The 22,871-nt window shown below is 39.8% G+C and overlaps 3 protein-coding genes, 1 long non-coding RNA gene and 1 other non-coding gene across 13 annotated transcripts; 2 read left to right on the top strand and 3 right to left on the bottom strand.

Moving 5' to 3' along the window:
- The first annotated feature begins 2 nt into the window (after positions 1–2).
- Positions 3–1,317, top strand: LOC148716849 (uncharacterized). Of its 2 annotated transcripts, XR_015995455.1 has the most exons (3): positions 3–157; positions 248–360; positions 760–1,317. It is a non-coding gene; the product is annotated as an uncharacterized LOC148716849 (long non-coding RNA). The 2 variants fall into 2 exon arrangements; XR_015995454.1 differs by having other exon boundaries at positions 131–360.
- LOC148716848 (uncharacterized) lies at positions 238–8,552 on the bottom strand. 7 transcript variants are annotated; one of them, XM_088745338.1, is made up of 7 exons: positions 3,471–8,552; positions 3,180–3,283; positions 2,585–2,700; positions 2,345–2,402; positions 2,012–2,107; positions 1,452–1,512; positions 238–1,240 (listed from the first exon to the last, which is right to left on the bottom strand). In XM_088745338.1, the coding sequence occupies exon 1, from the start codon at positions 7,064–7,066 to the stop codon at positions 4,481–4,483; it is 2,586 nt and encodes an 861-aa protein (XP_088601464.1). In that variant the 5' UTR covers positions 7,067–8,552; the 3' UTR covers positions 238–1,240; positions 1,452–1,512; positions 2,012–2,107; positions 2,345–2,402; positions 2,585–2,700; positions 3,180–3,283; positions 3,471–4,480. The 7 variants fall into 7 exon arrangements, with proteins under 7 accessions (XP_088601464.1, XP_088601465.1, XP_088601462.1 ...); XM_088745339.1 differs by having other exon boundaries at positions 238–1,237; XM_088745336.1 differs by having other exon boundaries at positions 238–1,237; positions 1,457–1,512.
- A 103-nt stretch (positions 8,553–8,655) lies between these two features.
- LOC148716847 (uncharacterized) lies at positions 8,656–11,406 on the bottom strand. 2 transcript variants are annotated; one of them, XM_088745359.1, is made up of 4 exons: positions 11,069–11,406; positions 9,973–10,266; positions 9,243–9,407; positions 8,656–9,111 (listed from the first exon to the last, which is right to left on the bottom strand). In XM_088745359.1, the coding sequence occupies exons 1-4, from the start codon at positions 11,325–11,327 to the stop codon at positions 9,101–9,103; spliced, it is 729 nt and encodes a 242-aa protein (XP_088601485.1). In that variant the 5' UTR covers positions 11,328–11,406; the 3' UTR covers positions 8,656–9,100. The 2 variants fall into 2 exon arrangements, with proteins under 2 accessions (XP_088601485.1, XP_088601484.1); XM_088745358.1 differs by having other exon boundaries at positions 8,656–9,407.
- A 3,506-nt stretch (positions 11,407–14,912) lies between these two features.
- Positions 14,913–14,985, top strand: Trnat-agu (transfer RNA threonine (anticodon AGU)). Its single transcript has one exon. It is a non-coding gene; the product is annotated as a tRNA-Thr (tRNA).
- A 3,058-nt stretch (positions 14,986–18,043) lies between these two features.
- Positions 18,044–22,860, bottom strand: LOC148716845 (uncharacterized). The gene is made up of 3 exons (XM_088745361.1): positions 22,431–22,860; positions 19,774–19,887; positions 18,044–19,576 (listed from the first exon to the last, which is right to left on the bottom strand). The coding sequence occupies exons 1-3, from the start codon at positions 22,855–22,857 to the stop codon at positions 19,440–19,442; spliced, it is 678 nt and encodes a 225-aa protein (XP_088601487.1). The 5' UTR covers positions 22,858–22,860; the 3' UTR covers positions 18,044–19,439.
- Positions 22,861–22,871: the final 11 nt, after the last annotated feature.

Genomic DNA, 22,871 nt, shown 5'->3' with positions numbered 1-22,871 from the left:
AGCTTTGTGGCTAAATCCTCGTAGTTTCTGTTACTCTTAAACACGAAGGCGCGCTATATAAGGAAGTCTTCCCTGGGAAGACCTAGGCTCATTTGTCACTCACCGTTGACGTGCGCGGGTCAAATTTAAAATGGCGGCCGATTTGAACACTCGAAAGGTAAGGTATACGAAAATTGCTGTGCCTTTCCTGTCTTTACTTGCCCTAGAATTGAAATATTTTTATCTAACACCAAGTAGTACTTCAAAGATTAGAATTTTATTAGACGAAAGTTTAATCGAGGAGCTGAACGGTTGGCTTACCGTGAACAACGGGGAGATCGTTCGAGTAGAGAAACCACGAAAGAAAAAATCAACGCCAGGGTAAGTTGGCTCTTTAACGAATCATATTTACAACAACATTACAAACTGATATTATTCCACTATTCGCAATGTATATGCCAATGTAATGTCAAGTCCGATCCGAGGGGATATTGTATAATACTGTCAGATCGTGATACATAAATATTCAATGTGCTGTTTCCAATGATCGGGAACTCGCAAAACGGATAAATATTTCAAGGCCATATTTTGGGTCATACTTTTTAATCTAAATTGTATGCCCTTTTCTGCTAGCTACAAAATCTTATGGGCTTTTTAGTTTGCCGAAACATATTTTTACCCGCCATTTGCAACGTTCTCGAACGATGTCCTTACAGCGCTTTACCAGTTCAAAACAGGTTATGTTCTCATGCATCATTCTAATTTTGCTTTCTTTGACAGTTTCCGAAGACAAGGAAGCCACGGAAAATGCAGCGGCAACATGCGTCGAGCTGCAGCACGAGCTCGTTAGTCAAGAGATCGACAATAGATGTTTTTATACAATTCTAAACCGCCACGGTTTATGGCGCGATCTTATTTACGTAGCCAGGAAGGAAGCATTGGGATGTTACGTGGAAGATGTTTGAAAGGTCATGCCAGTCTGTGTTGTGGAAGATCTTCGGAAACGGTGGCCAAATCCTGATGGAGTGCCCTACTGTGCTCACCGTCGTTCATAAAATCAGCATTACAATACTCCATCAGCACTTCCCTCCAAAATAGTATACATTTCTTTGTATAGTGACAATAAGGTACAATAGAAGCTATATTGTTTCACAATACACTGTATGCCCTAATTCTGAACTCCACTATGCAATATCTTGAGGGATTGATCAGCATTTTCCATGTTCTTCTTCCACTGCTGGTACCTTAGGTTGTGATCCTACTAGGAGAAAAAAAAGGAATTGGGTTGTAGTTTATTTCCTCTCAATAAAGATTATACACAGATGCTATTTATAATAATTGTCATTGAGTCGCAAAGATTTCTGAGCATATGAATCCAAAATGATGTCATCATTCAAGAGAATTAAATGAGCATCATCAACTGAAAAAAGGAGTCATTTCAACAGAAAATGGAAAAGCAACTGAAATAATACTTTGCCTTGAACCATCCTTGATCATCAATAAACTTATTCCAAGACCAAAGCTACATCATCTCTGAAAAGGAAAGTAAACAAGTAGTAGCTTTATATCGTGACACTTTAAGAGCTTCTGCAAACAACCTAGAAGCTGCCAAATACACACTAGGCAAGGCATATGGCAAAGCCTACAAGCATCGTCACTATTTTATACATGTAAATACAAGTACTGTCTTGAATAAAATAGATGCAAATGTGAAAGAGACACTAATTTCAAATGAATTCAGTCTTGATAATAAGTTGTGATTGATCATGACCATAGATAGATTACAACAATAACAACTTTATCAGTGAGGAAAACAATGTCAATGTGTTGTAAATTGTAAAGTGCACTCAATGCATGACATGACACGAGTGGATGATTTAGTACTTTTTTTGATCAACAAACATCAAAAGTCTTGTTTATGTTTGATGCCTTTAGATTATTAGATAACATGCTGGTAACAGATTAAATAAATTATTACAAAACTGAAGAGCACCACACAGTCATTGACATATGAACTTTTATGAATACTTACCATGCCAGGTGTCAAAGGAATTCTTGATGCCTCTTTGCTCAAACCAATTTTTCAATGATCTGACACAGTCATGGGCCACCTCTGTTAAGTTGTATGCTAAAAGCAGGGGTATGTTTGATATGTTATGTTTTTTAGTAAGACAGGAATCCCACATCATAACAGCCGAAATGGAGAAACAGAGCTATCGATTTATTAAAAATGCTGCAGTGAGGGGGGGGGGGCAAAAATCACAAAGACAACTGATAAGATGATAGAAGTGGAAACAGGCTTTCAGAAAAGTGAGGCACAAGTTATCAAATTCATGGGGCTTAGCATTCGGTTGGAATTGCTTACCTCATAGAAATAGCTGTCACTGTAGAATGCAGTCATGTCTGGCATCTGTTATCATACTCTGAAAGAGTAATTAGAATAAAAAATGAATGGAAGGAAACTGAGCATTGAAGGTAACTTGAATGATGGTACAAAATGACCTAGCACTGCATAAGGTGTTATTTCAAATTTTGCCCACTGCAAATAACTTCAACAACACTGAACATACACAACGAACAAGTAGCTGGTTGCATGTCAACTTACATCCTCACTTGCAATATAGCCTTGCATAGCTTTAACTTCTACCCTTGCACCAGCCATTGTCTTGTTGCACAATTCCTGAACTACAGACCTATATCCAAATCCCTGGTCTTTATATACTGCCAAACAAAATGATACAGCCCAATAAGCTGCAAGGTACAGTAAAAGCTAGATTTAAATCATGATATATATCTTGTTAACCAAGTGCGAGGGCCATACTGGGAAAATATCGGCCCGAGGTCTTGACAGTATGGACCGAGTGCAGGGAGGTCCGTACAAAAAAAGAGCGAGGGCCGATATTCTCCTAGTACAGTCCCAAGCAAGCTTGGTTAATAAGAGATTTATCATACGACTGAAGAAAGCTTTTTCACAAGTGCAGGATCATTTAGGACAATGCCCGGTCCAATACTTAGAGAATATTGGACCGGCAATAGAGCATTTTGATTGGTTGATTTTAGATACTGGCCCTCTGGCTGCCTGAGTCTTGTAATAAAGTTTATTACAGACTTCACAACACTGCTGTTAAAACACAGGGAGGATCACATCCTAGAAATAGTAAAGATAGTGTACAACAGTGTATACGTTAAAAACCACATACTTGTGTCTATTGTTTTGTCCATCACACAGCCAATGCCAGTGGCCTCAGTAAAACCATGATACTGAGTTTCAGTAAGTCCAGTACATGTGAATGCAGGAACCATTCTGCAAATATATATTTTCTTAGTATCACTCACCTGAGCATACAGATTTATTACAAGAAACAAAACATGGGAGAACAGAATGGAAAGCCATAATTTACATAATCGAAGAGGATATATTTGTACATGTAAACTCATCATATATATATGTGACAAACTTTCCTGGGATATTTTTCTTCGATAATGCTTACCTGCAAAGTAGGTCATGTACATATTATACTCATCTAACATTGGCGTAGTACTTTGCAGGGTGTCCCAAAACTCCAAAACTGAGCCAAGTAACTGAGTCATTACACACAGGGAACTTCAATCTTACAAACGTGCCCTTGACTTGAAAAAGTAGCTGAAGCCTATTTGTAATCTTCGCCACAAAATTCACAAAATGGATTTTCGGCCATTCGAGCACATCAGTCTTGGTGATGGATGAAGAGCTACTATCCACAGCTGATGAACAAATCATTTCAAAATACGAGAGAAGTCTTTCCATTAAATCAGTATTTTGCGTCTGTCTACCTATACCAAGAGCCGATTTAGCGTTGCTTATCCTCTGTTTGATAGCTTCCAAACGACTTTGCTGATCCTTTTTTACTTCAATTGTCAGACTGAAAATGGGTTTCGTTCCGCTGGATCTCGCCGTTCATTTGCACGTTTGTTGATTTTTGTACGTTTCTTTTTATCTGGAGGGGGAAAGCTGTCCATTTTCCGAGTCGAATCGTAGAATAACCTCAACAAAAGGTCTCACACTAAGAGAAATTCTCTCAGACAACTCCGATCTTACGAAGCGAAGTGACGATTATTTCGTTCGCGTTACTGCTCGATCGGGCCTGGAATATATCGCATATTGGCGCATAAATTCACTGGAACACTGCTTGCCACGGTACCAGTTGAAATGAAGACTCGTAATAGACAAAGATAGCCCCACGGATAGCCTGTTGGGTAGGGGTCAGGCTCAAAATGGCGGGCGATTTGAATTTGACAGTAACAACGCAAGTTTTTTACACGAAACGAGGAAATATTGAACTCCAAACAAAACTACTCACAGAAAAAAAACTCTACTGATATTTTGCGACCGTTTCTGGGTATGTTTTATTGCTTTTGACAAGTATAACAAATACTAAGTGTTCGTTGCGGTTCTCCTCATAGTACGCCATCTTTATTTTTTGGGGTGAATTCAAAATTAGGGGGAGGAGCTAATGCCCTTTTATAGCGCGCCTTCGTGTTTAAGTTCATCTTGGGAGGACTTTATCCAAAGAAATCTTAAGCAATCCCGGTCACGCAATTTGACCTCAACATTTAGAAAGGCCTTTTCAATGTCGCCGACTAACGCAACGCGCTTTTCCCTGAATCTAATCAAAATATCATATAACAATGGCGACAAAGTGGGTCCCACATGTAAACAATCATTCAACGACACACCCCCTTTGCCTTCCTTTGAAGATGCGTCATAAACCACGCGAACCTTTGTTGTTTTGGCTTCATTCCGAATAACTGCGTGGTGTGGCAGATAATGGACTTTGTCAGGCGCTTCTAATTCCGGTACCCTTTCAATAATACCAACTTCCGCTTGTTCTTTGATAATTTCGTCATATGCTTTCAAATTCTCCGGTACGTTTTTCAACCTTTCGATCTGGCCCTTTAGACGCTTCACACTGTTTCGGTAGTTGTTAGGTAAAGGCCCATGTCCCTCTTTCCATGGAAGGCCAACTTCGTATCTTTTCCCGTTAAACGAAATGGCATCTTTCAACGCTTCGTGGACCTCGTTTTCCTCCCTTATTCCTAGGGTTTCGAAATCCCACAATTTCCGAGCGCTATCCTGTAATTCTTGATTCAAAACGTGACCAACGAGATTAACGCTAATTTGCGTGTCATCGCGAAATCCCTTTAGTGGACCCGACAACACCCATCCCAAGCAGGTTTCCACGGCCACGGGTTGATCAACCTCCCCCCTTATGGTTCTCCCCTTTTGGAAACACCACAGATAATCTGCCCCGATCAGTACATCGACCCCAAGAATCTCCTCGTCACGATTGACATCCGAAAACCAAAGCCCTTGCAAATGTGGGTATTCAGTTTTCCTAATCTCGATGTGCTCGTTGCTGATTTGCGCAATGGTGGGGACCTCATACGCCTCGATTTTAATTCCATTCCCCCCCCGGAAAGGAAACACTTGTAGATCATAAACTCCCTTCAATCCGCTATCCTTCGTTTGCTGTCCAAACGTGCTAATTTCGATCCATTCCTTTCCTTTTTCTGATAACCCCGCTGATTGAACCGCTTTAGTTGTTATGAACGATCGATGGCTGCCAGCGTCAAACAACACTCGTACTCTCAAATTCCTTTTGTCACCCTTAATAACCGCTTGCGCGGTTTGTAGGGCGACCCTTCCCACGGTTCCCACGTGAAGAGTGGGGCTGGTGCCCGCTTGCTTATTCTGTAGCGCATCGCTTCCCCCGGTTCCCATAGTGTGGGCGAGCAAAGCATTACCGGCATTGTTGGAATTCAGTGAGTCATTACAATCACCATTGTGGGTGCGACTGGATTGATCCCTATTCGCGCTACCGCCCTTATAACAAATAGAAACGTGATGTTTCCCCTTACAAATACTACAAATTATCTTAGAATTACAATCACGAGAAATATGGCCCTTTCGCGCACAAATAAAACATCTACCGTACTTACGTAACAAAAGCCTCCTGTCCTCTACTGATGTAACATTGTCGCAATCCTGGTGGGCATGTCCGCCCTTACAATACGCACAAAAATCGTTCATTTTTGCTAGCAGAGCGCTAGCAGTGTTCAGTTCTTTTTCCTTGTCCCTTCGTGTGTTCTGGTTCCTTTCCTGCTTGTTCATCGCACAATGTTCCTCTCTAAGTTCCAGTTCGCTTATCAGTTCCTTTAACAAGTCGTCCATTTTCCATTCTGTGTGGTTCTTTCCTCTGGTGATTTGAAGTCTCACCACTTCCGGCAATTTGCCAACAATGGATGGCACAGCAATTCCTTCGTACGTGCTGGCATCGATGCCCAATGCTTTCAGGCCGCGATGGTGAATTTCGATTTGGTCGTAAAGTCTACGAAGGCCTGCCGTGTCCCTGCCGCTGAAAACTGCCGCGACGTTCAACAATTCATTGACATGCGCTCTCTCGATTACAACAGGCTTTCCAAATCTGCTTTTCAACAAATCAACGGCAACTTCGTAGTTGGGTGTTGTGAGCGCAAGTCCAGCAATGGTCGTTTTCGCAGCTCCCCCGACAAGACCACGCAGATACGCAAATTTGTCGACATTTGAAAGGCTCTGGTTTTTGTGAATAGAGCTCTCGTAGCTGTCCCAAAACTCCTGCCATTCTTCTACCTTTCCGTTAAACCGCTTAGCTTCTAGTTTGGGAAGCTTCACTCGCACGTTCTGAGTTGTGGCTGCATCACCGCTCGCATCTGGTGGGCTTTGCTGAGGGCTCAATGGGCTTTCAGGTTTCCGCGTTAGAAGCTCGGTCAGACTCGAAGTTATGGCCTTCATTTCACCCTTCAAATTTCCAGCAATTTGAACTTCTTCCGCGATATCTTCGTCGGTGACGCCCTCCACTTCCACAAGGTTTCTCAAAATTTCTTCGTCTAGCTTTCTTAAGTTCTCGAGCTGCTCTTCAAGCGCTGCTTTAAGTTGCGCGATTCGTAGTCTTGATTCTGCAGTAGGCTGGGCCTCGAGGTAGCCCTTAGCTTCTGGTAAGACTTGACTCACATAAGCCTTGTGTCCACCTCGTGTCTTTCGTTTGGTCTTCACCGCGGCTTCTGCCATGTCCAATCCTTTTTTGTCTTTCAAAGGCGATCGTTTCAATCAACTCACAGTATCCGGCTCGAAGGACCAAATGTCCGAGATTACTCCCGATGCTGGTTCACAATCAAATGAGGACTGTATATTTCCAAGCTATAAAATGCGTTTATTCGTAGATTCACAGTTCTTTACAATTCCGTTCCGTTCTGATACGTTCTAATTCGTTCTAATTCGTTCTAATTCGTTCTGCCTTAACCTCTTACAACAATGTCTTATATACACAAGGAAATACAAGAATGTTGCGGTTGTAACCGCTAAACTTAGTCTTAACTAGTTACAAGCTTTCTTTGTTTGTTATAATCAAGTACGTGATCTACTTTTAGCCCATATGTGCTACATGCAAATGTCACGCGCAATATGTGACATTGTCCGAGAGAATTAACGTTGCGTAATACAAAGATTAAAATAAACTATTATTATCGGACAATACCTGCGTGGCCCGTGCGACGAAATAACTTCACGGGATTGGCAAAGTTTCAGTCACAGCAAATTATGCAAAAAAATCTAGAAAGATTTAAGCTTAAATCTCGTTTATCGTTTAAAGCGACATATCAATGACTGCAACCATCGTGTGGTATACAAACCTCGCAAACTTTAAACACGTTTTCCAGTGATACCTGCGAAAGTATTCAGTATAATTTCCGGTAAGATTTTCGCGGACAATCTAATCGATTTCTCTTACGTTGTGTGCCGATACTGAAACTTTTCACCTCAAGCAAATCTCTGTCGCACGGTCCAAACAAACATGGCGAGCAACTGCGCTACAAGTATATGTCCGTGTTAAAACACACGAAAGGACTCTAAAGCACACTTCACTCTGATTGGGCAGAAAAACACAAAGATTTTCTGGCACCAATCAGATGGCAGAACGACTGCGACCGTTTGGAACTAGTCTTGTAAGACAATGTCCCCAGGGGCTCTTCATGCCCTAACTTGAAATCTTCTCAGCCCCTGGGTCTCCGAGGATGTCTCAAGTCGTGGACGATAAGACGACGACGGAATTCTTGGTTCGCGCTTGCGCAGTGACGTTCTCGCTACTTCCGGTCGTCGTCCTCCGTTCGTCGTCGTGGTTGCTTAAGCTCCCTATTATATTTATTGTCGTTACGGGGGGGACAATAGCCATTTAGGCGTCTTTCGAACTTTTCGATTTTTCAGAGAAAAAAAGCGCGATAGAACTTTTTGATATCATTTTCGAAATAGGTTCATTAAAAGGGTCCTTTAGAAAAAATAAAACGAATTACGAAATTTTGCAACTGTCGGCGGATTCTCGATATTTATGGTCATAGAGCTGCAAGTTTTCTGGACCAATCAAAGAGCGAAGTAGAGAAAAATCGAAGGAATCTCAAATTGCGTTTGACACTCGCTCTGAAATCGCTTCAAAAAAGTTATTGCACTTCCGTGGGTGAAAGTTTACGTATTAAGTACACTTCGATCTACGGTCGTCTCAATATATGTCAGTTTCCTTGGGGGGAGGGGGATTCACAAACCTATCCTCTTATGGAACTGGAATAAAATTCCTAATTTCTATCACAAACAGCATTTATATACTGACATACAGAGGGCTTTTATTTTTTAATTTATTAACTTCCCACATTTAAAATCACAACGTTTAAGTAAACCGCTTACAGTTGAGTTTGAAATAAATCCGGTCTAGACTACCGCTTTTTTGTCTCTTGAAACTTACTGTTGGATCTCACTGACAGCATGGTCACAATTAGTTTACTGATTTGTGTTATATGTTGGGCTACCTGTGCTCTTTTTATCATATAAGGAAAACCTCGTGGTGAGTTCGAGCGAGCAATAACTGAGAGCCACCAACCATCACTGTTACTGTGTTTAATGGTATTTTATTTAACGTTATACTTTTGAATATATTACGATTTGAATTTTCTTAAAAACAGAACGGTAATTTTTGTTTCCATCAAAAACCATCCAACTAATATCTTGATTCAAAAAGACAAAACTTTCTCTTGCAAAGTCTCACAAAGTCCCAAGTTTTTAGTTGAAACCTACTAAAAGAAAGAAAGTTTCATTAAACGACGAGATAAATAATGTTTAAATTCCCACAAGGCGTGTCGTTAAATACTAAAAAAACGCAAATTTGCAGCAGGTTAAAAAAGTCAAAATACGAGAACTCCACCTTGAGGGAAGTCTGTTCGTGACTTGGCCCCAGTTTTTCCTTTCCCACGGGGATGTGGGATGCATTTATGGGTCGGGCGGCTGAACTGTGTTCTGTATGTCCCAGCTTTACAGGGCAATGCTTTGTTCGAGAACAATGGACAAAAATGACCGGCAGGACAAGGAACTGTAACAGAAATATACACAAGATTATAAACAACGATTCTTTTATTACATTAACAAATTTTTCGAGGTTAAGTTGATCAAGGATAAAGAAAACCAAAGCCAAAGTTATTATTAATAAACCTCTCGATCAGTCAATGTGGCGCGGGTTTTTCGGGATAATCACAGAGCGAAACAAAACAAAAGTAAAGCAGTCTTGCATTAGTTCGACAATGAATTAAAAATTTGTCGACCGACGTTGAAGACGCACAGAGACACAAATCTCAGTTTACGCGAGAAGAAAGCTGTGGATTTGGATTAAAAAGTGGTCCTTGATTTGACAAAATAACACATTTTGGCACGGGACTTTCCCAAAAACTTATAAGTATCTCTGAGATCGATTGGCTTTAACTTGGGACTAAGGAATAATGATCAATCGAAAGCAACCGCTTATCATTGTCTGACATACCAAACTACCGTTGCTAAGGAGACTGGATTCGAAAAACAAATCCAAGGCTCATTGATAAACGTCATTTGAGAATGATTGCGAAAAATGTAAATGCTCTACCTTAAAAGCCATTTACACAAACCTGTGTGGAGGGTGTACGATTGTGTTGATTTAAGTCCAAATCTTATGGCAAAGCAAGTGTAAGTGCCTTCATCTTGTTTGGTGATGTTTGTGATTTGTAGATTCATCACAAGCTGATTACGCCCAGAGTTTTGGAATTCATACAAGAATCGACCGTGTTCTTCTATTTGAACACCAGACTTGATAAAAGTTGCAACTTCGGTTTTACTCATCTTGCAGGTCAAGGTAGCCTGGCCTCCAATGTATACCACTTTGGACCCTTTAAGACCTAAAGTTTCGATGACAGGCTGTTTGGCTGCTCGGTGAACATAAAAAAAAAAAAAAATTAAACTTCTGCTAAAAAATGTAATTAAAATTTGAACACGCAAAGGTTCCTGTCAAATTGTAGATGAGGAGCATTTTGGTAATGCTGAAATCGTAAAGAACAAATGCGATGAAGTATCCGTGATTATTACAATCATAAAATCTTTCACGCATCCCGCAACCCGTTTTTACTCCACGCGATACTCTCTCTTTACGTAATATATTATCTCCCCCCACCAACCCCCCCATACTGCCATGGAGCCTAGAGACACATCTTACAGTAAATTTTTTCAACAATCGCGATTTTATGAAAAATCTGAGTTTCAGGAGGATTCGTATCCTAGTTCCCATTTAAGCTGCTAGAAATTCCCAGGAGGGTTAGGGATGATCTAATGGGGACAGAACCAAAACCTAAATATCCCTGGAGCAAAATTTAGTTTGGTTTTACTTTATTCGTGGAACTATGCGGCTGGGATACGCGGAATTTATCACCAATTTTCATGTAGCTTTGAATACCGGAAAAGGTCGCTACCTAATTCAAGCTACCCAAAAAAATACTTACCAAAATTTTGTTACCCAAAAACTTCCATAAATCGAAAATTTCAAGCCCAAAAAATTCTTCGATCATCCAGGTCACTTGAAATCCCCTTCAACCTAACACGTACCTACGGGCTTTTACGACTCAAAAACCTCCATGAAAATCGAGAAAATTATTAATCATTGGACGCAACTAATCGTAAGTGAAGGGGAATTTTAAACTTGTGTCGTACTGGAGAAGAAACACTTGAACTCACCCAGCAGCTTTTGACATTTGGTCACTACATCTGCACTTTTGCAAATGACGTCCGTAGAATTGTTCGCTTTGGTAACGCACCGGAGTACGTTTATTTTTACAATATTCTTTGTTGCACCTTCAGCTCGCAGCTTACATTCGCAAGAAAATTCTCGTGTATGGCAAGAAGATGTCTTGCTGGAGATCGCTGAGCCATTGACACTCACAGTGGCGAGGACGACCAAACAAAGAACGAGGTTAGGCAGCCCTGCTTGCTTCATAATATTTCTTCGTCTTTCTTGGGTAATGTTGGGAATAATGTTAGATTGCTAGTGGTTCAATCAATGTGAATGGGTGATCTAGACCTTTTGAGCTTTTATACTATGGGTATTTCCTGAGAAAAAAAAAGTTTTATTATGCAATGACCTTGAATAAACTTCCTGAATGCGATTTGAAACGTCATTGCGTTACGCAACAACAGATCTTTGCACATGTCATGCTTCCTGATAGACCAGGCTAAAACTAGATTATGCTTCTCTATAAGCGTTTATTTCATGATACTATCTTTTGAAAGTCATACTACAAGGTCTACCAGGTAAAGATCAGCTCCTTGTCTTGTATGGTGGCCAAATAATGACTTCTGGGTTTTTTTTTTTAGAGCTGATGAGTCGTCACATGACCCGGCATGTCACGCGAAACTGTGCCCGTTCAGTTCTCGGAAAACTACTTCCTACACATGAAATTAGCCGAGAATTTGCTTCTGAATGAAGGCCGTTACAATTCCGCTCCAAAGTCGTTCCAGGCGGGAAGAATGGCTTACTCCCACGTCGAAGTAAGACTCAGACGCCAAAATTTTCCGTTTACTTATTCCCAGTTATTAGGTTCAGTTTTGAGAAAGGACGAAGTTTCAACCATGCAGTAGGATTTCGTGTTAAGTTCGTTTATTTACAAAGACTTCTCTTCTTTTGGACTGGTTTGTGCCAGGTTCAACTAGCGTATTTCTAGAGCATTTGGCAGTTGAGGCTATGGAAATTAATACTTTTTTCATGGGGTGTATGTAATTCAGTGGTCGGAAAGCCCCCGGCATGTGTCAGCTATATACCGGGTTAAGGGTGAAAGAGAGAGTCAAATCCCATGGCGTGGTGGGGGAGTAAAAGGTGAGTGGGCAGGAAGATTTCATCAGCTCCGTAATTTCCCTGAAATAATGTTTAATATGGCAGTGATGAGATAGTTAGTCATTGGTCTTCTTAGAAAGAGCTATGAAGGAGGAAAAATATAAATTAGAAACCGAAAAATGGATGACTCGTCATATTAGCATGAAAGCACTTTCCAAGAAAAGCAGATTTTGCCTTTATATGCTAATTTGACATGACATGCGAAATCATGAAATTCACAGAAATAGGAAGGACATTTGTCTTGTATCAATTTATTATTTGCCTGAAAATACTGCCAAAAATTTGATGATAAAAGCATGATTTGCAAAATGAACCACCACGAGGGCCTTGAGCTCACGACACGCAACATTTTGGCTTTCCTTAAACGTGCAGCAGGAAAAGGTGAAGCAAGCAGAGATCATGTACAGAAATAATCCGTACTCGATATCTACATAATTTATTTATAGAATGCCCTCGATGTATTTTGACAAGCAACCAATAGAAGGTTTAACGAGTTTTGGAAAAGTTTTAGGAAGTTGATAAAAAAGGCGGTTAAGGCTTAGCGCTTGTGTCGGTGGGGGTATCACGAGATAACTTTGTTTTATCAACTGAGTTGATAAAATGAATTGCTCAAGGGATTCCATCGTCGCGTGCTTGTCATATCTCGAGTGTTGAAAGTTACTTGAATTTAAAGTTCAATTTCTACCCCACACAAGTCGTTTCTACATTTTTTTAACTATTTAGCAATTAAGATTTGAACATCTTGAAGACCCTCGACTTAACTTAATTCCATGCAAATTCAAATTGTAGTTTCGTGTTCTGAACATTTTGATTCTGCTTAGTTTATCATTGAGCTATTTCGCTTTACATGAAAGGCAGCATATTTCATATCCAGCCCTTCATCCGAAGTAGAATTATTTTCTTGCCTTAACAGGTACCATTCTGCTTCAGCTTATTCATGCTGGAATGCACAAGGGAAAATAAACAGGTTTCAAAACAGGAAGACGTGCACTACTTCCCTTTGCTGTGTCCAGCTGTGTCCACGTATAATTCTGCTACACTCGAAATACTTTCTTTGACGGGTAACCACTACATCTCTTTGACAGACATATGCTTCCCTTCGCTGTATGCAAACATCTCCTATTTTCTCATCTTTATGAAAAGGATGAAAACTATCTACACTTGAAAGAGAACTTCGCAAGGAGAAAGCAACTACTTAACTTTTCAAACGGGAAGTACAACTCTGACGTTTCCTTTGCAGCACGCGGCATGCAAACGTGTCCAGTGTTTGTGAGAAGCATGAGCGAGGAACTCAATGAGATTAGCCGTTGTCCATAAACGACCAAAGAATTTAGCTGTTAGGCGTGAAAAAAAGTGAGTAGGAAAAATTTTTGCTTCTAGGAAGTGTCATCTTGAAAGTGCTTCTGTTTTGTTTCTTGTCATGTCCTCAGTGCAAGATAATGGCAGTTCGATCTGAAATAACTCTGCTTACTTGGTTCTAGGGATAAAAGCGAGCGAGTAAATGTGTCTTAGATGAATGAAAATTAATCATTAAATGCCATCATCCTATTTAATTAGACCCTCACGATTAATACTTTTCGTAGTTGACCAATTCGAATTAATTCATGACTATTAGTTCTTGATGATAAAACCTGTAATGGCGGATAAGTACTAAAACTAAGACAAATGACTGTTAACGTAAGCTTGAACATAACTCTGGGAAAAAAAATATTCGCTACTCACCAATGGTTCGTACACGCATCAATGTTAACAGGACTGAAAACTTGACGTTGCAGCTGGTGAGTTCAGCGTAGGTAAAACTAAAAGCGCAAAAGGCTAACGAAGATGACCCCGTTAAATCTACACTTGTTAAAAGACAAAATTGAAATCTAGCAAGAATTTTCATCGAGTGTGCTTTTAAACTTATTTAAGTGTTAAGAAAAGGAATGGAAATTTTATATTGCTATAAGCCAAGAAAATATTTCTTAAATTTTAATTTGACACCTTTAACACCTTTTTCTTTGAGGTTACCTCAAGGGCTGAAAACTTTGACTTTTCATCTTCCGCAGCGAATTTATATATAATCAGTTGACTCAAGTAAATAACACCAAGTTTTCTGTAGGCGGAAATTGTATATGCCCCTTCTTTCTCAAATCCTCTGTTTTTTATGTTGTTATTTATGTAACAAACTTCAAGGACTGTTTTCGTTCTAGTTATCTTTTTAAGTGCAATTCTAATTTACACAACACTTTCTTTCTAATTTTTATATTATCATATTGTTTCTTTTTTGGCCGATCTTAACCGCAAAAGTATGAAATTTTAGGCATTAATCTCGTGTGTGGGAAATTAACGTCTCCTACCCCAACCCTGCAGGAGACGGGACCTTCATTTATTCCTCCTTATCCGAGAAGACTAGAATATCTAACCACTTCTTGATGTTATAGAAAGGTAGCAAATTCTTCTCAATTATGTTAGCTCAATTGGTAGAGCGCTGCACTAGTATCGCAGGGGTCAGTGGTTCGAATCCCGTACAGGCCTGAATTTTTTTCAGGTCTGATTTTCACTATTGCTTAAATAGTGCTTTACTGCGAAGGATCGTGCACATATACGTTTCATAACCGCAGTTCATATATATGTATTTCGTATATATTTGTTGTTTGATTTATCATCTACGGGTTTATGTCGAATTAATTTGATGGCCTGCTCCCAGTTGGCTTGTTAGCTCAATTGGTAGAGCGCTGCACTAGTATTGCAGAGGTCATTGGTTCGAATCCCGTACAGGCCTGAATTTTTTTCAGGTCTGATTTTCACTATTGCTTAAATAGCGCTTTACTGCGAAGGATCGTGCACATATACGTTATGTTAAGACGGCTCGAACCCTCGACCTCTCGCACAACAGTCCAGCGCACTATCCATTGGGCTAACTGGGCGGCGGTTCAAAACGAAATAGAGCCACCATTGCTAGCTTGTGAGCTCGAATTCCTCTGTTGTAAGACTTCCCCTTCATAGCGGCGTCATTTTTTTTATTTAGATATAATATTTTGTTTGCCTCCAAGGGTCTAGCCTCGTTTGCGTGCTAGATCTAAACTGATAAAAAATGATATACAGTGAACCGTTTTAATTCCCAAAGGTTTTGCTAGGACGATAGCAAGAGCAAAGGAAAGTTAATTTAATAAAGAAGGGATTCATATTTCGTTTTCGCGAGGTTGTTCTTCAAAACAACGGCGAACGCTCGTTTGTTTCTAACAGTCGCACATTTATTACTGGTCACGTTTAAAATCACGTGAGTAATCATGTGACATACTTTACCACTTACAAATAAAGCAGATGTATATACGAAGTGTAGATTAAGGGGTTGAAATCGTTGATTTTTACGAATAAATAGCGATGTAAACTGCGTTCGAGTGTGTAGCCTCGTTTCCATGCTGATCCGTGAGCTGGGCAAGAGAACATCCCCTTAACTCGAAACGTATACTCCAATTCAACTTTGCGGACTACCTGGCTTTCATCAGGAGGTCTTTCTCTACAAGAATCAGGTGTTAAATATTTTCTGTGGCGATGGTTGAACGAAACTCCCATTTTTTGGTTTCTGCTCCCTGACTATTGAGAGAGTTGAGGTAGTCCCCGTGGTAGAAAGCGTAATAAGAAATCAAAACAAGAAATAAAGAAGTATCCACTGAGTGTAAGATAAAGCATCTAACACACAGGGGTGTGGTTTGGCGGTTTAGGCTGTAAAAAGATCGGTTTTCGGTCTTTGTGGCAAAAAAAAACTTCGGTTTTTCCGTTTTGGTGTTCTTGCGGTTTGAGAATTTCCGGTTTTTTGTCAGTGATACTACTGAACGGGTTTTCAGATTTGGTTTTGTTTTGTTTTGTGTTTCTTTTTGTGTGGCTTCTGCCTGCTATATATGCCCCCTCCTACAGTAGAAGGCTGGATTTGCTGGTTAGAGAGTGGTAAAATAAGACCCTCGGAAATTGCCAGAATTGTGCATTTAGAAATGGCTTGAAAGTTTTTTATCACGATAACAGGAAAATAATTAACTTAATCAAAATAACATTTTTTACCAACGGATGGATTTAACGCCTAAGGTATTAGTTTACACATCGTTTCAAAGTAACAATTAATTTTCATGTGAAATCAATTGTTCAGCTTACAGAAATTGTTTCTGGAGGTGAATAGGAACTCTCTTGCGGTTGCAAATGTTTTAAAAGGGTCGATGTCAGTATCTGAGGGACTGCGCACCCACCCCTCCCCCAACCCAACAACAATCAACTGTAAATAAGTTAGGGTTAATGTTGAGTTAGGGGAGGGGTGGGTGCGCAGTTCTAGGATGCTAACAGATATCGAGAGTTCCTCTATTTCAGTATTATAAAAACAAAATAAGGATTAAGGGAAAAATAAAGCTATAGGTTGGGTATTTTGTTATTTTTTCTTCCTCACTACCTGAACAGCGGTGGGTAGTCGAGCCAACTCCATTACCACCCATTTTATGTAATCACTTTTTGTTATTTCTCTTATTCCGTGATCTTTTTCTCTCGAAATTTTACAATGCTGGGAAGTATTCAGTTGTTTAATCGCAGTTAAATATTTCTTCTTAGCATTTTGTTATGCTTTGAAATTCAAATCCATGGGTTATTCGGATTTAACCCTCACAGGGAGTTTCCAAATTTTTATTGTTTTGTCTGTGTCGATTTACCAGATAACCTTGTGAGAGTCTCGTGCTCAAGAGCTGCCAAGGTCAGACATGTGGTTTATGCCCTAAAGTGGTTTATCCTTCCCGTTGTCAGGGCTTCAATTAGGAATAACTTAGGAGTGGTTTATACTGTTGCCTATTTGCCTTGCACTCTGACATTAACTTACTTGGCTGAGTCAAGAATAAACCCTTTACAGTCCAACATCAGTATGCATATTCTCCATACTGGTATCAATACATTTCCAAGGTGCTGACAAGGCGAATAAAGAAACGAAAGGGCATGTCCGATAAAAGTTACCTTTTTCACGGGAAGTGTGACATGGTTCCAACAGCTCTTCCCAACAAAATTTATGTGCGGTTTGATAAAATGTACTTTGATTACAAAACGCGTCATCATCCAAGCCATTGTGTAATCTCCTCACACGATACACCCTCTCTTGAGGTGGTGGGTTTTCCCATACAGTTTCATTTTTTCTCAGTTTAGTTTAGTACATGTACAGTGAAGTTCTATTTTTTAAGTTAGTTACCAGATCTCTTCCTTTTGAGACATACAAATCATGTGTTAGGTCTCTTGACGGCCATCTTGTTCGCTTAATTAAACGATGGATGCGACTCTCGGGGGGTACTCGATATATTCCTGGGTGGGGAGGTGCGGGGCGGCCCCTCATACCCTGACCCTGTTTAAGACAAATATCGCTCATTTTCCTACCCTGTTTAAGACAGAATTCCGATTTTTGATAACCTGTTTAAGACATTTAACGTGCCTGGTATCAATGCCAAAATCAACGGAATTCAATATTATATAAAATTAGAGCCTGTAAAAATTTTGCTGTTTATCTTCCAAGAAAAGATATCCTGTTTGAGACAAAAATTGATAAATCGACACCCTGATTAAGACAAAAAATGATAAATTCGATACCCTGTTTAAGACAAAAATCTCGAAAAGCATACCCTGGCTGGCCGCACGTCCCCATTAAGCCCTTATAAGGTAGTACCCCCCCGGGATGCGACTACAAGGCAAACGGTACGAGGGGAATTGAGACGTTCTAATTCAACTGCATATAGGAAGAAGTTACATGTTAATCGCTTCTGAGAGTTAGAGGGTTAACTTGATGTTTCGTCACCAAATGGCTTGAAAAAACTTATTGACACTTTCGAGTAAAACATGACTTTATTTTCAATAATGTCACAAGGCATGGAACCTTAGTCTAAAACCTCCCATAACTTTACTCCTACGGTAATTTCATAGCTCTACTCTCCAAAACGTTGTATGGTGTAAACAATCAGAAAAACAAGCGCTATTATACTGAATTCCCTGAAGCATACACCTACACTGATGATACAGGCAATAACAGATGTGGGGGCTATGCAATGGTTACAACTTGTTCCTGTTAATCAGAAAGGAGAAAAAAAATACTGGAGCCCATCATTTGTTCCCTAATGTCTCTCATACACAAAGAATGTAACTGTGACTGTAATATATACATTCAATGAACAATTAGAAAACTTAAATATACAATATTGTAACTGTGACCCTTAAGTTAACAATAACTTAAGAATAGAGGCTTAAGTTCTACTTCTTTTTCACCTAATGTTTCTGTTGGAGAATTCTAGCAGGCCAGTCATCAAGACCAAAAACAACTTTAGCAGTGGTCTATAATATGAAGCAGTTCATTTGAAAAGAAATGACCTTCTCTTAGGCAGACAATGATTTTGTGAAGAAACTGGGGAAATGTGTGAAAAATATTGGCCAATTCAAACAAAGAATTGCAATTTTTAAATGTTCAAAATACTAGTCTTAATAGAACAACCAAGAATCTGTCATTTGATGATTTAAAGTGTGATATACACATCCACTTTGCTTCCTGCTTGCAAAATATTTGTACATATTCATTTTAAAACCATCCATTAAGATGAATTGATCATTCTAATTTTCTTTACTCATGGACAGTACATGCAACCAAAAAACTATCCCTACCCTAATTGATTTCAAAACCCCATTCCGTCCATGACCAAGGTTTTTATGTTCAAAGAAGACTTTGTGTCAGCCATTATACATTCCTCTATAAATAAATTCTGAGATTTCAATAACTCAACATTGTCTGTCTTCTTCACTCTTTTTGTTTTGTTTATCAATGGCATCAGGATTGGCAAGAGGATCCAGGTCAGAGAACAAACTGAACCAAGCGGACATGTCCTGACCTTTTTTCCCCTTTCCTTTCCCTTTTTTGCCTACTTTCCCTGGTAATAATGAAGCCTGTTTTGCCTTTGAACCTGGACGACTCTCTTGATGCTTGCCTGTCTGCATTGGAGCTGACATCTTCAAAGCCGCACCTATTGCTTGCTGGGGAGGAGCACCCCTTGGTACCTCACTAAATGGGTCAAACCTGGCCATGCTGTTGAGGAGGTCAGAGGGCATCATAAAATTGGAACCACCTTGGGACCATGATTGATTAGGTTCTTGAGATGACGCCTGAGCAGGCCCAACAGGTTCATCCCCAAACATATCCTTCCATGTTTTGCTGAAGCTGTTCTCGTTCTCCACACCTTACATTGAGGAACCATTGGAGCCAAGAACTTCATTTAAGATGTCAATATCTGACTTGTTTCCTTGTGCTCGATCCTCCTTGGTGGGGGAACCAAACAGAAGATCGTCAGCTGTCATTGATGGTGCATTTTCACCTCCTAGACCCACAAGAAAAATAAATATATCACAACACTCATATTCAGAAAAGATATGGTTCATGGAGTATTTGTTTTACAATCAAGAGCTTCTTGATTGAGGATCATTTTCGGGGGGGGGGGGATATTGTATGTAGAAACTACATGTAGAAGCTAGTCACTCCTAGAGGAAACTGGATTAACACTTAACAATCCCATACCAGGTGTAGGAATTTGCTTTGCCTCTTCATAGCTGGGTGGCATGGTTGAGCCATGAGCCTTGAGTCCATTCCTACTTGGATGATCCTCAAACGATGAGAGAAGGTCACCAGTCCCTAACAAACAATACAAGAGAGATGTTTGAGAGTAGTTACAATTGACTCTATTCATAGCTAGGAATCTGATTATCAAATTCTAAAAAAGAAATAACAGCAGCAGGACAAGAATAATTATAAATTACTGGTGCTGCAACATGTATCTCTTGTTGGTAAATGTGCTACAACTGGTCAGTATTGGAGATCTTATTTTATTGTATAGCCTGTTTGGTTAAAAAATTTTTTTGGATTGAAATCTTCCCCTTTGTTTGAACCCAGAGATTTGTGACCCCTTGGTCATAAATCAGGCAGAAAAAAATCTTGGTCTGTAATTAAAGAACAGATCTCGAATTCAGTAAGAGGTATAATGTATGTAGGGGAAGAATACACTTCAATGCGGGTCTGCATCTGCAAGAATTGGTTCAGGCCATATAAATATTGCTGAGGAATTCTGGATAGTGGAAGGCTACAGAATTCTCAAATCTCTCATGGCCTATGGACATCCCAAAAATTATTGCTGTCATAATTCATGTTTTTTCCCCTTAACCCTTTCACTCCCTAGATTGCATTCAATCCTCCTCGTGGTTCTGCCATACAATCATTATGACAATGGTTTAAATAATTTGGCATTGGATCAACCAATAACCCCCTAATTCATATTTTTCTTTTATTACACGACTCGGGCAGTCAGAGGGCCAATAACTAAAATCAACCAATCAAAATGCTCTATTGCTGGTCAATATTCTCTAAGTATTGGACCGGGCACTGTCGCAAATGGTCCCGAATGATACCGCACTTGTATCCCTTTGAACTTCAGTCGTAGAATAAATCTCTTATTAACCAGCTTGCTCTGGACCGTACTGGAAGAATATCGGCCCTCGGTCTTTTTTGTACGGACCTCGCTATGCTTGGTCTGTACCGTCAAGACCTCGGGCCAATATTCTCCCAGTATGGCCCTCGCGCTTGGCTAATAAGATATATTTAATCTCATCACTTGTCTGCTTGATATTGTAATGATATTGTAAGGAGAAACTCTGTCTTGATCACTCGTAGGAGTTAGGGTTAACAGTAAACTCCCCAGTGACATCACATCATAAGTTCCCAATTTGAGCCAATGGTCAGCTTAATGTGCTTTGCTCTTGGGCAAGACTCTTTACCACTGCTGTAAAAACAGTACATGTATTCTCACAGAGCGAACAAGCAACCAGGCCCTGGTTATTCCAAGAGTGGATAACACTATATCTACTGGATAAATTGCCTTCCAGTGGATAATTAACAATTACTCCATGAGTGCGTGCTGGATATGAGATGATAGATAGCCAACCCGGTGCTACGTGCCCAGTTGGCTATAATCATCTCATATCCAACTAGCGCGAGTGGAATAATTGTTTTATTAAAAAATACAACACCCCCAAGACATTAGACAAATCTTCTCGACTTTATTTTGTAAGAAGAAACCGGATGTTATAATGTACAGATATTAAATTATGGTATATTGGCTCATATACCATAATGGCTAAGCCAATAAAAAGTCTTGAATTACATTATCCAATGATCCAGTTTTTAATAATGTAGTATGTTTTGTAAAAATTTAAATGCTGGATAGTAGTTTATCCAGTGGATTGTGCTATCCTGAACCTTTGAACAACCCAGGCCAGGCTCTGGTTGTTCAAAAGGCGGATAACGCTATCCAACGGATAAATCTCTATCCAGAGAATAAGTGTTACCAGAACGTACTGCGCTATCCACTGGATAGAGATTTATCCAGTGTATAGCATTATCCATCCTTCGAACAACCCATGCCAGGAGTTTAAAGTGCACCTAAACCCAAAATTTTTTTTCGCTTAACGAAATAAGCATATTTTTTGGAGTATTTCTGTGCAAAAATTTTTTAATTTGCTTAAATCTTAACTTTTCTGTGCCTAGTCAAAATACGGAAAATCGGCCGCCATCTTGCCCCACGACCAAGTTTAAAGAGGAATGGCTCTAGCGGATAATGTGACGTCAAATCGAGAACACGAAAGTCTGCTTTTCACACATTTTCACTTGTCTGGGAAGGTTGTGGTCGATATTGTCCGAAATATGCCGACCAGGTGTATTGTATGAGGAATGTATGAAGCGTGATACCCTCTTGCAAATTTCGCACGTTGCTACATCCTCCTATAACACACTTAGTCGGCATATTTTCGGACAAAATCGACTACAACCTTCCTAAACAAGCGAAAATGTGTGAAATGCAGACTTTCGTGTTCTCGATTTGACGTCACATTACCCGCTAGAGCCATTCCTCTTTAAACTCGGCCGTGGGGCAAGATGGCGGCCGATTTTCCGTATTTTGACTGGGCACAGACAATTGAAGATTTGAGCAAATAAAAAAATGTTTGCACAGAAATACTCCAAAAAATACACTTATTTCGTTAAGCGAAAAAAAATTTTTAGGTTTAGGTGCACTTTAAATGGATACTTTTAAATTATCAGGGAACAAATTGTGTTTCACTTGAAACCCCCTTCGTGTCTCACATACACTGTTAAGTTCTATGTAACAGCACAGTAACTGTTCTAACCTGAATTGTGTTTTGATGGCATCAAAGCATCATCACCCAGCAAATCAATGAAGGGCGTTTCATCTCTTTCACCCACATTACCATTGGAGACTTCATCATCTCCCAATAAATCTGTTTCTAAAAGTGCCTTGTCATCATTATCATCATCAGCCTTTTTATTCTCATCCTCGGGCGACTTTTTCTCTTCTAATGGTGAATGATTCAGAGAAATTAACTGATCATCGTCATCTTCTTTTGAAGCTTCTTTCTTTTCTCCGCTGTTGGCTGATTCTTGTTTTTCATTGTCGGGTTCTCTGCTGGGTTTCGTTTCTTTTCCTTCTTCTCCTTTCTCCTTGTCGTCAGATTCCAGAGTCAGAGGATTAAGGCTCTTCAACATTTGAAACTGATATGCGGGTAATCCCTTAAACTGTTCTGATACTTGTACCATAGTTCAAGAAGTGT

This window comes from Stylophora pistillata, chromosome 14, assembly GCF_964205215.1.
Source record: "Stylophora pistillata chromosome 14, jaStyPist1.2, whole genome shotgun sequence".
In the NCBI taxonomy this organism is placed as follows: Eukaryota; Metazoa; Cnidaria; class Anthozoa; order Scleractinia; family Pocilloporidae; genus Stylophora; species Stylophora pistillata.
Note: the sequence above shows the minus strand (reverse complement) of the source record. Positions and strands in the feature narration are given on the sequence as shown.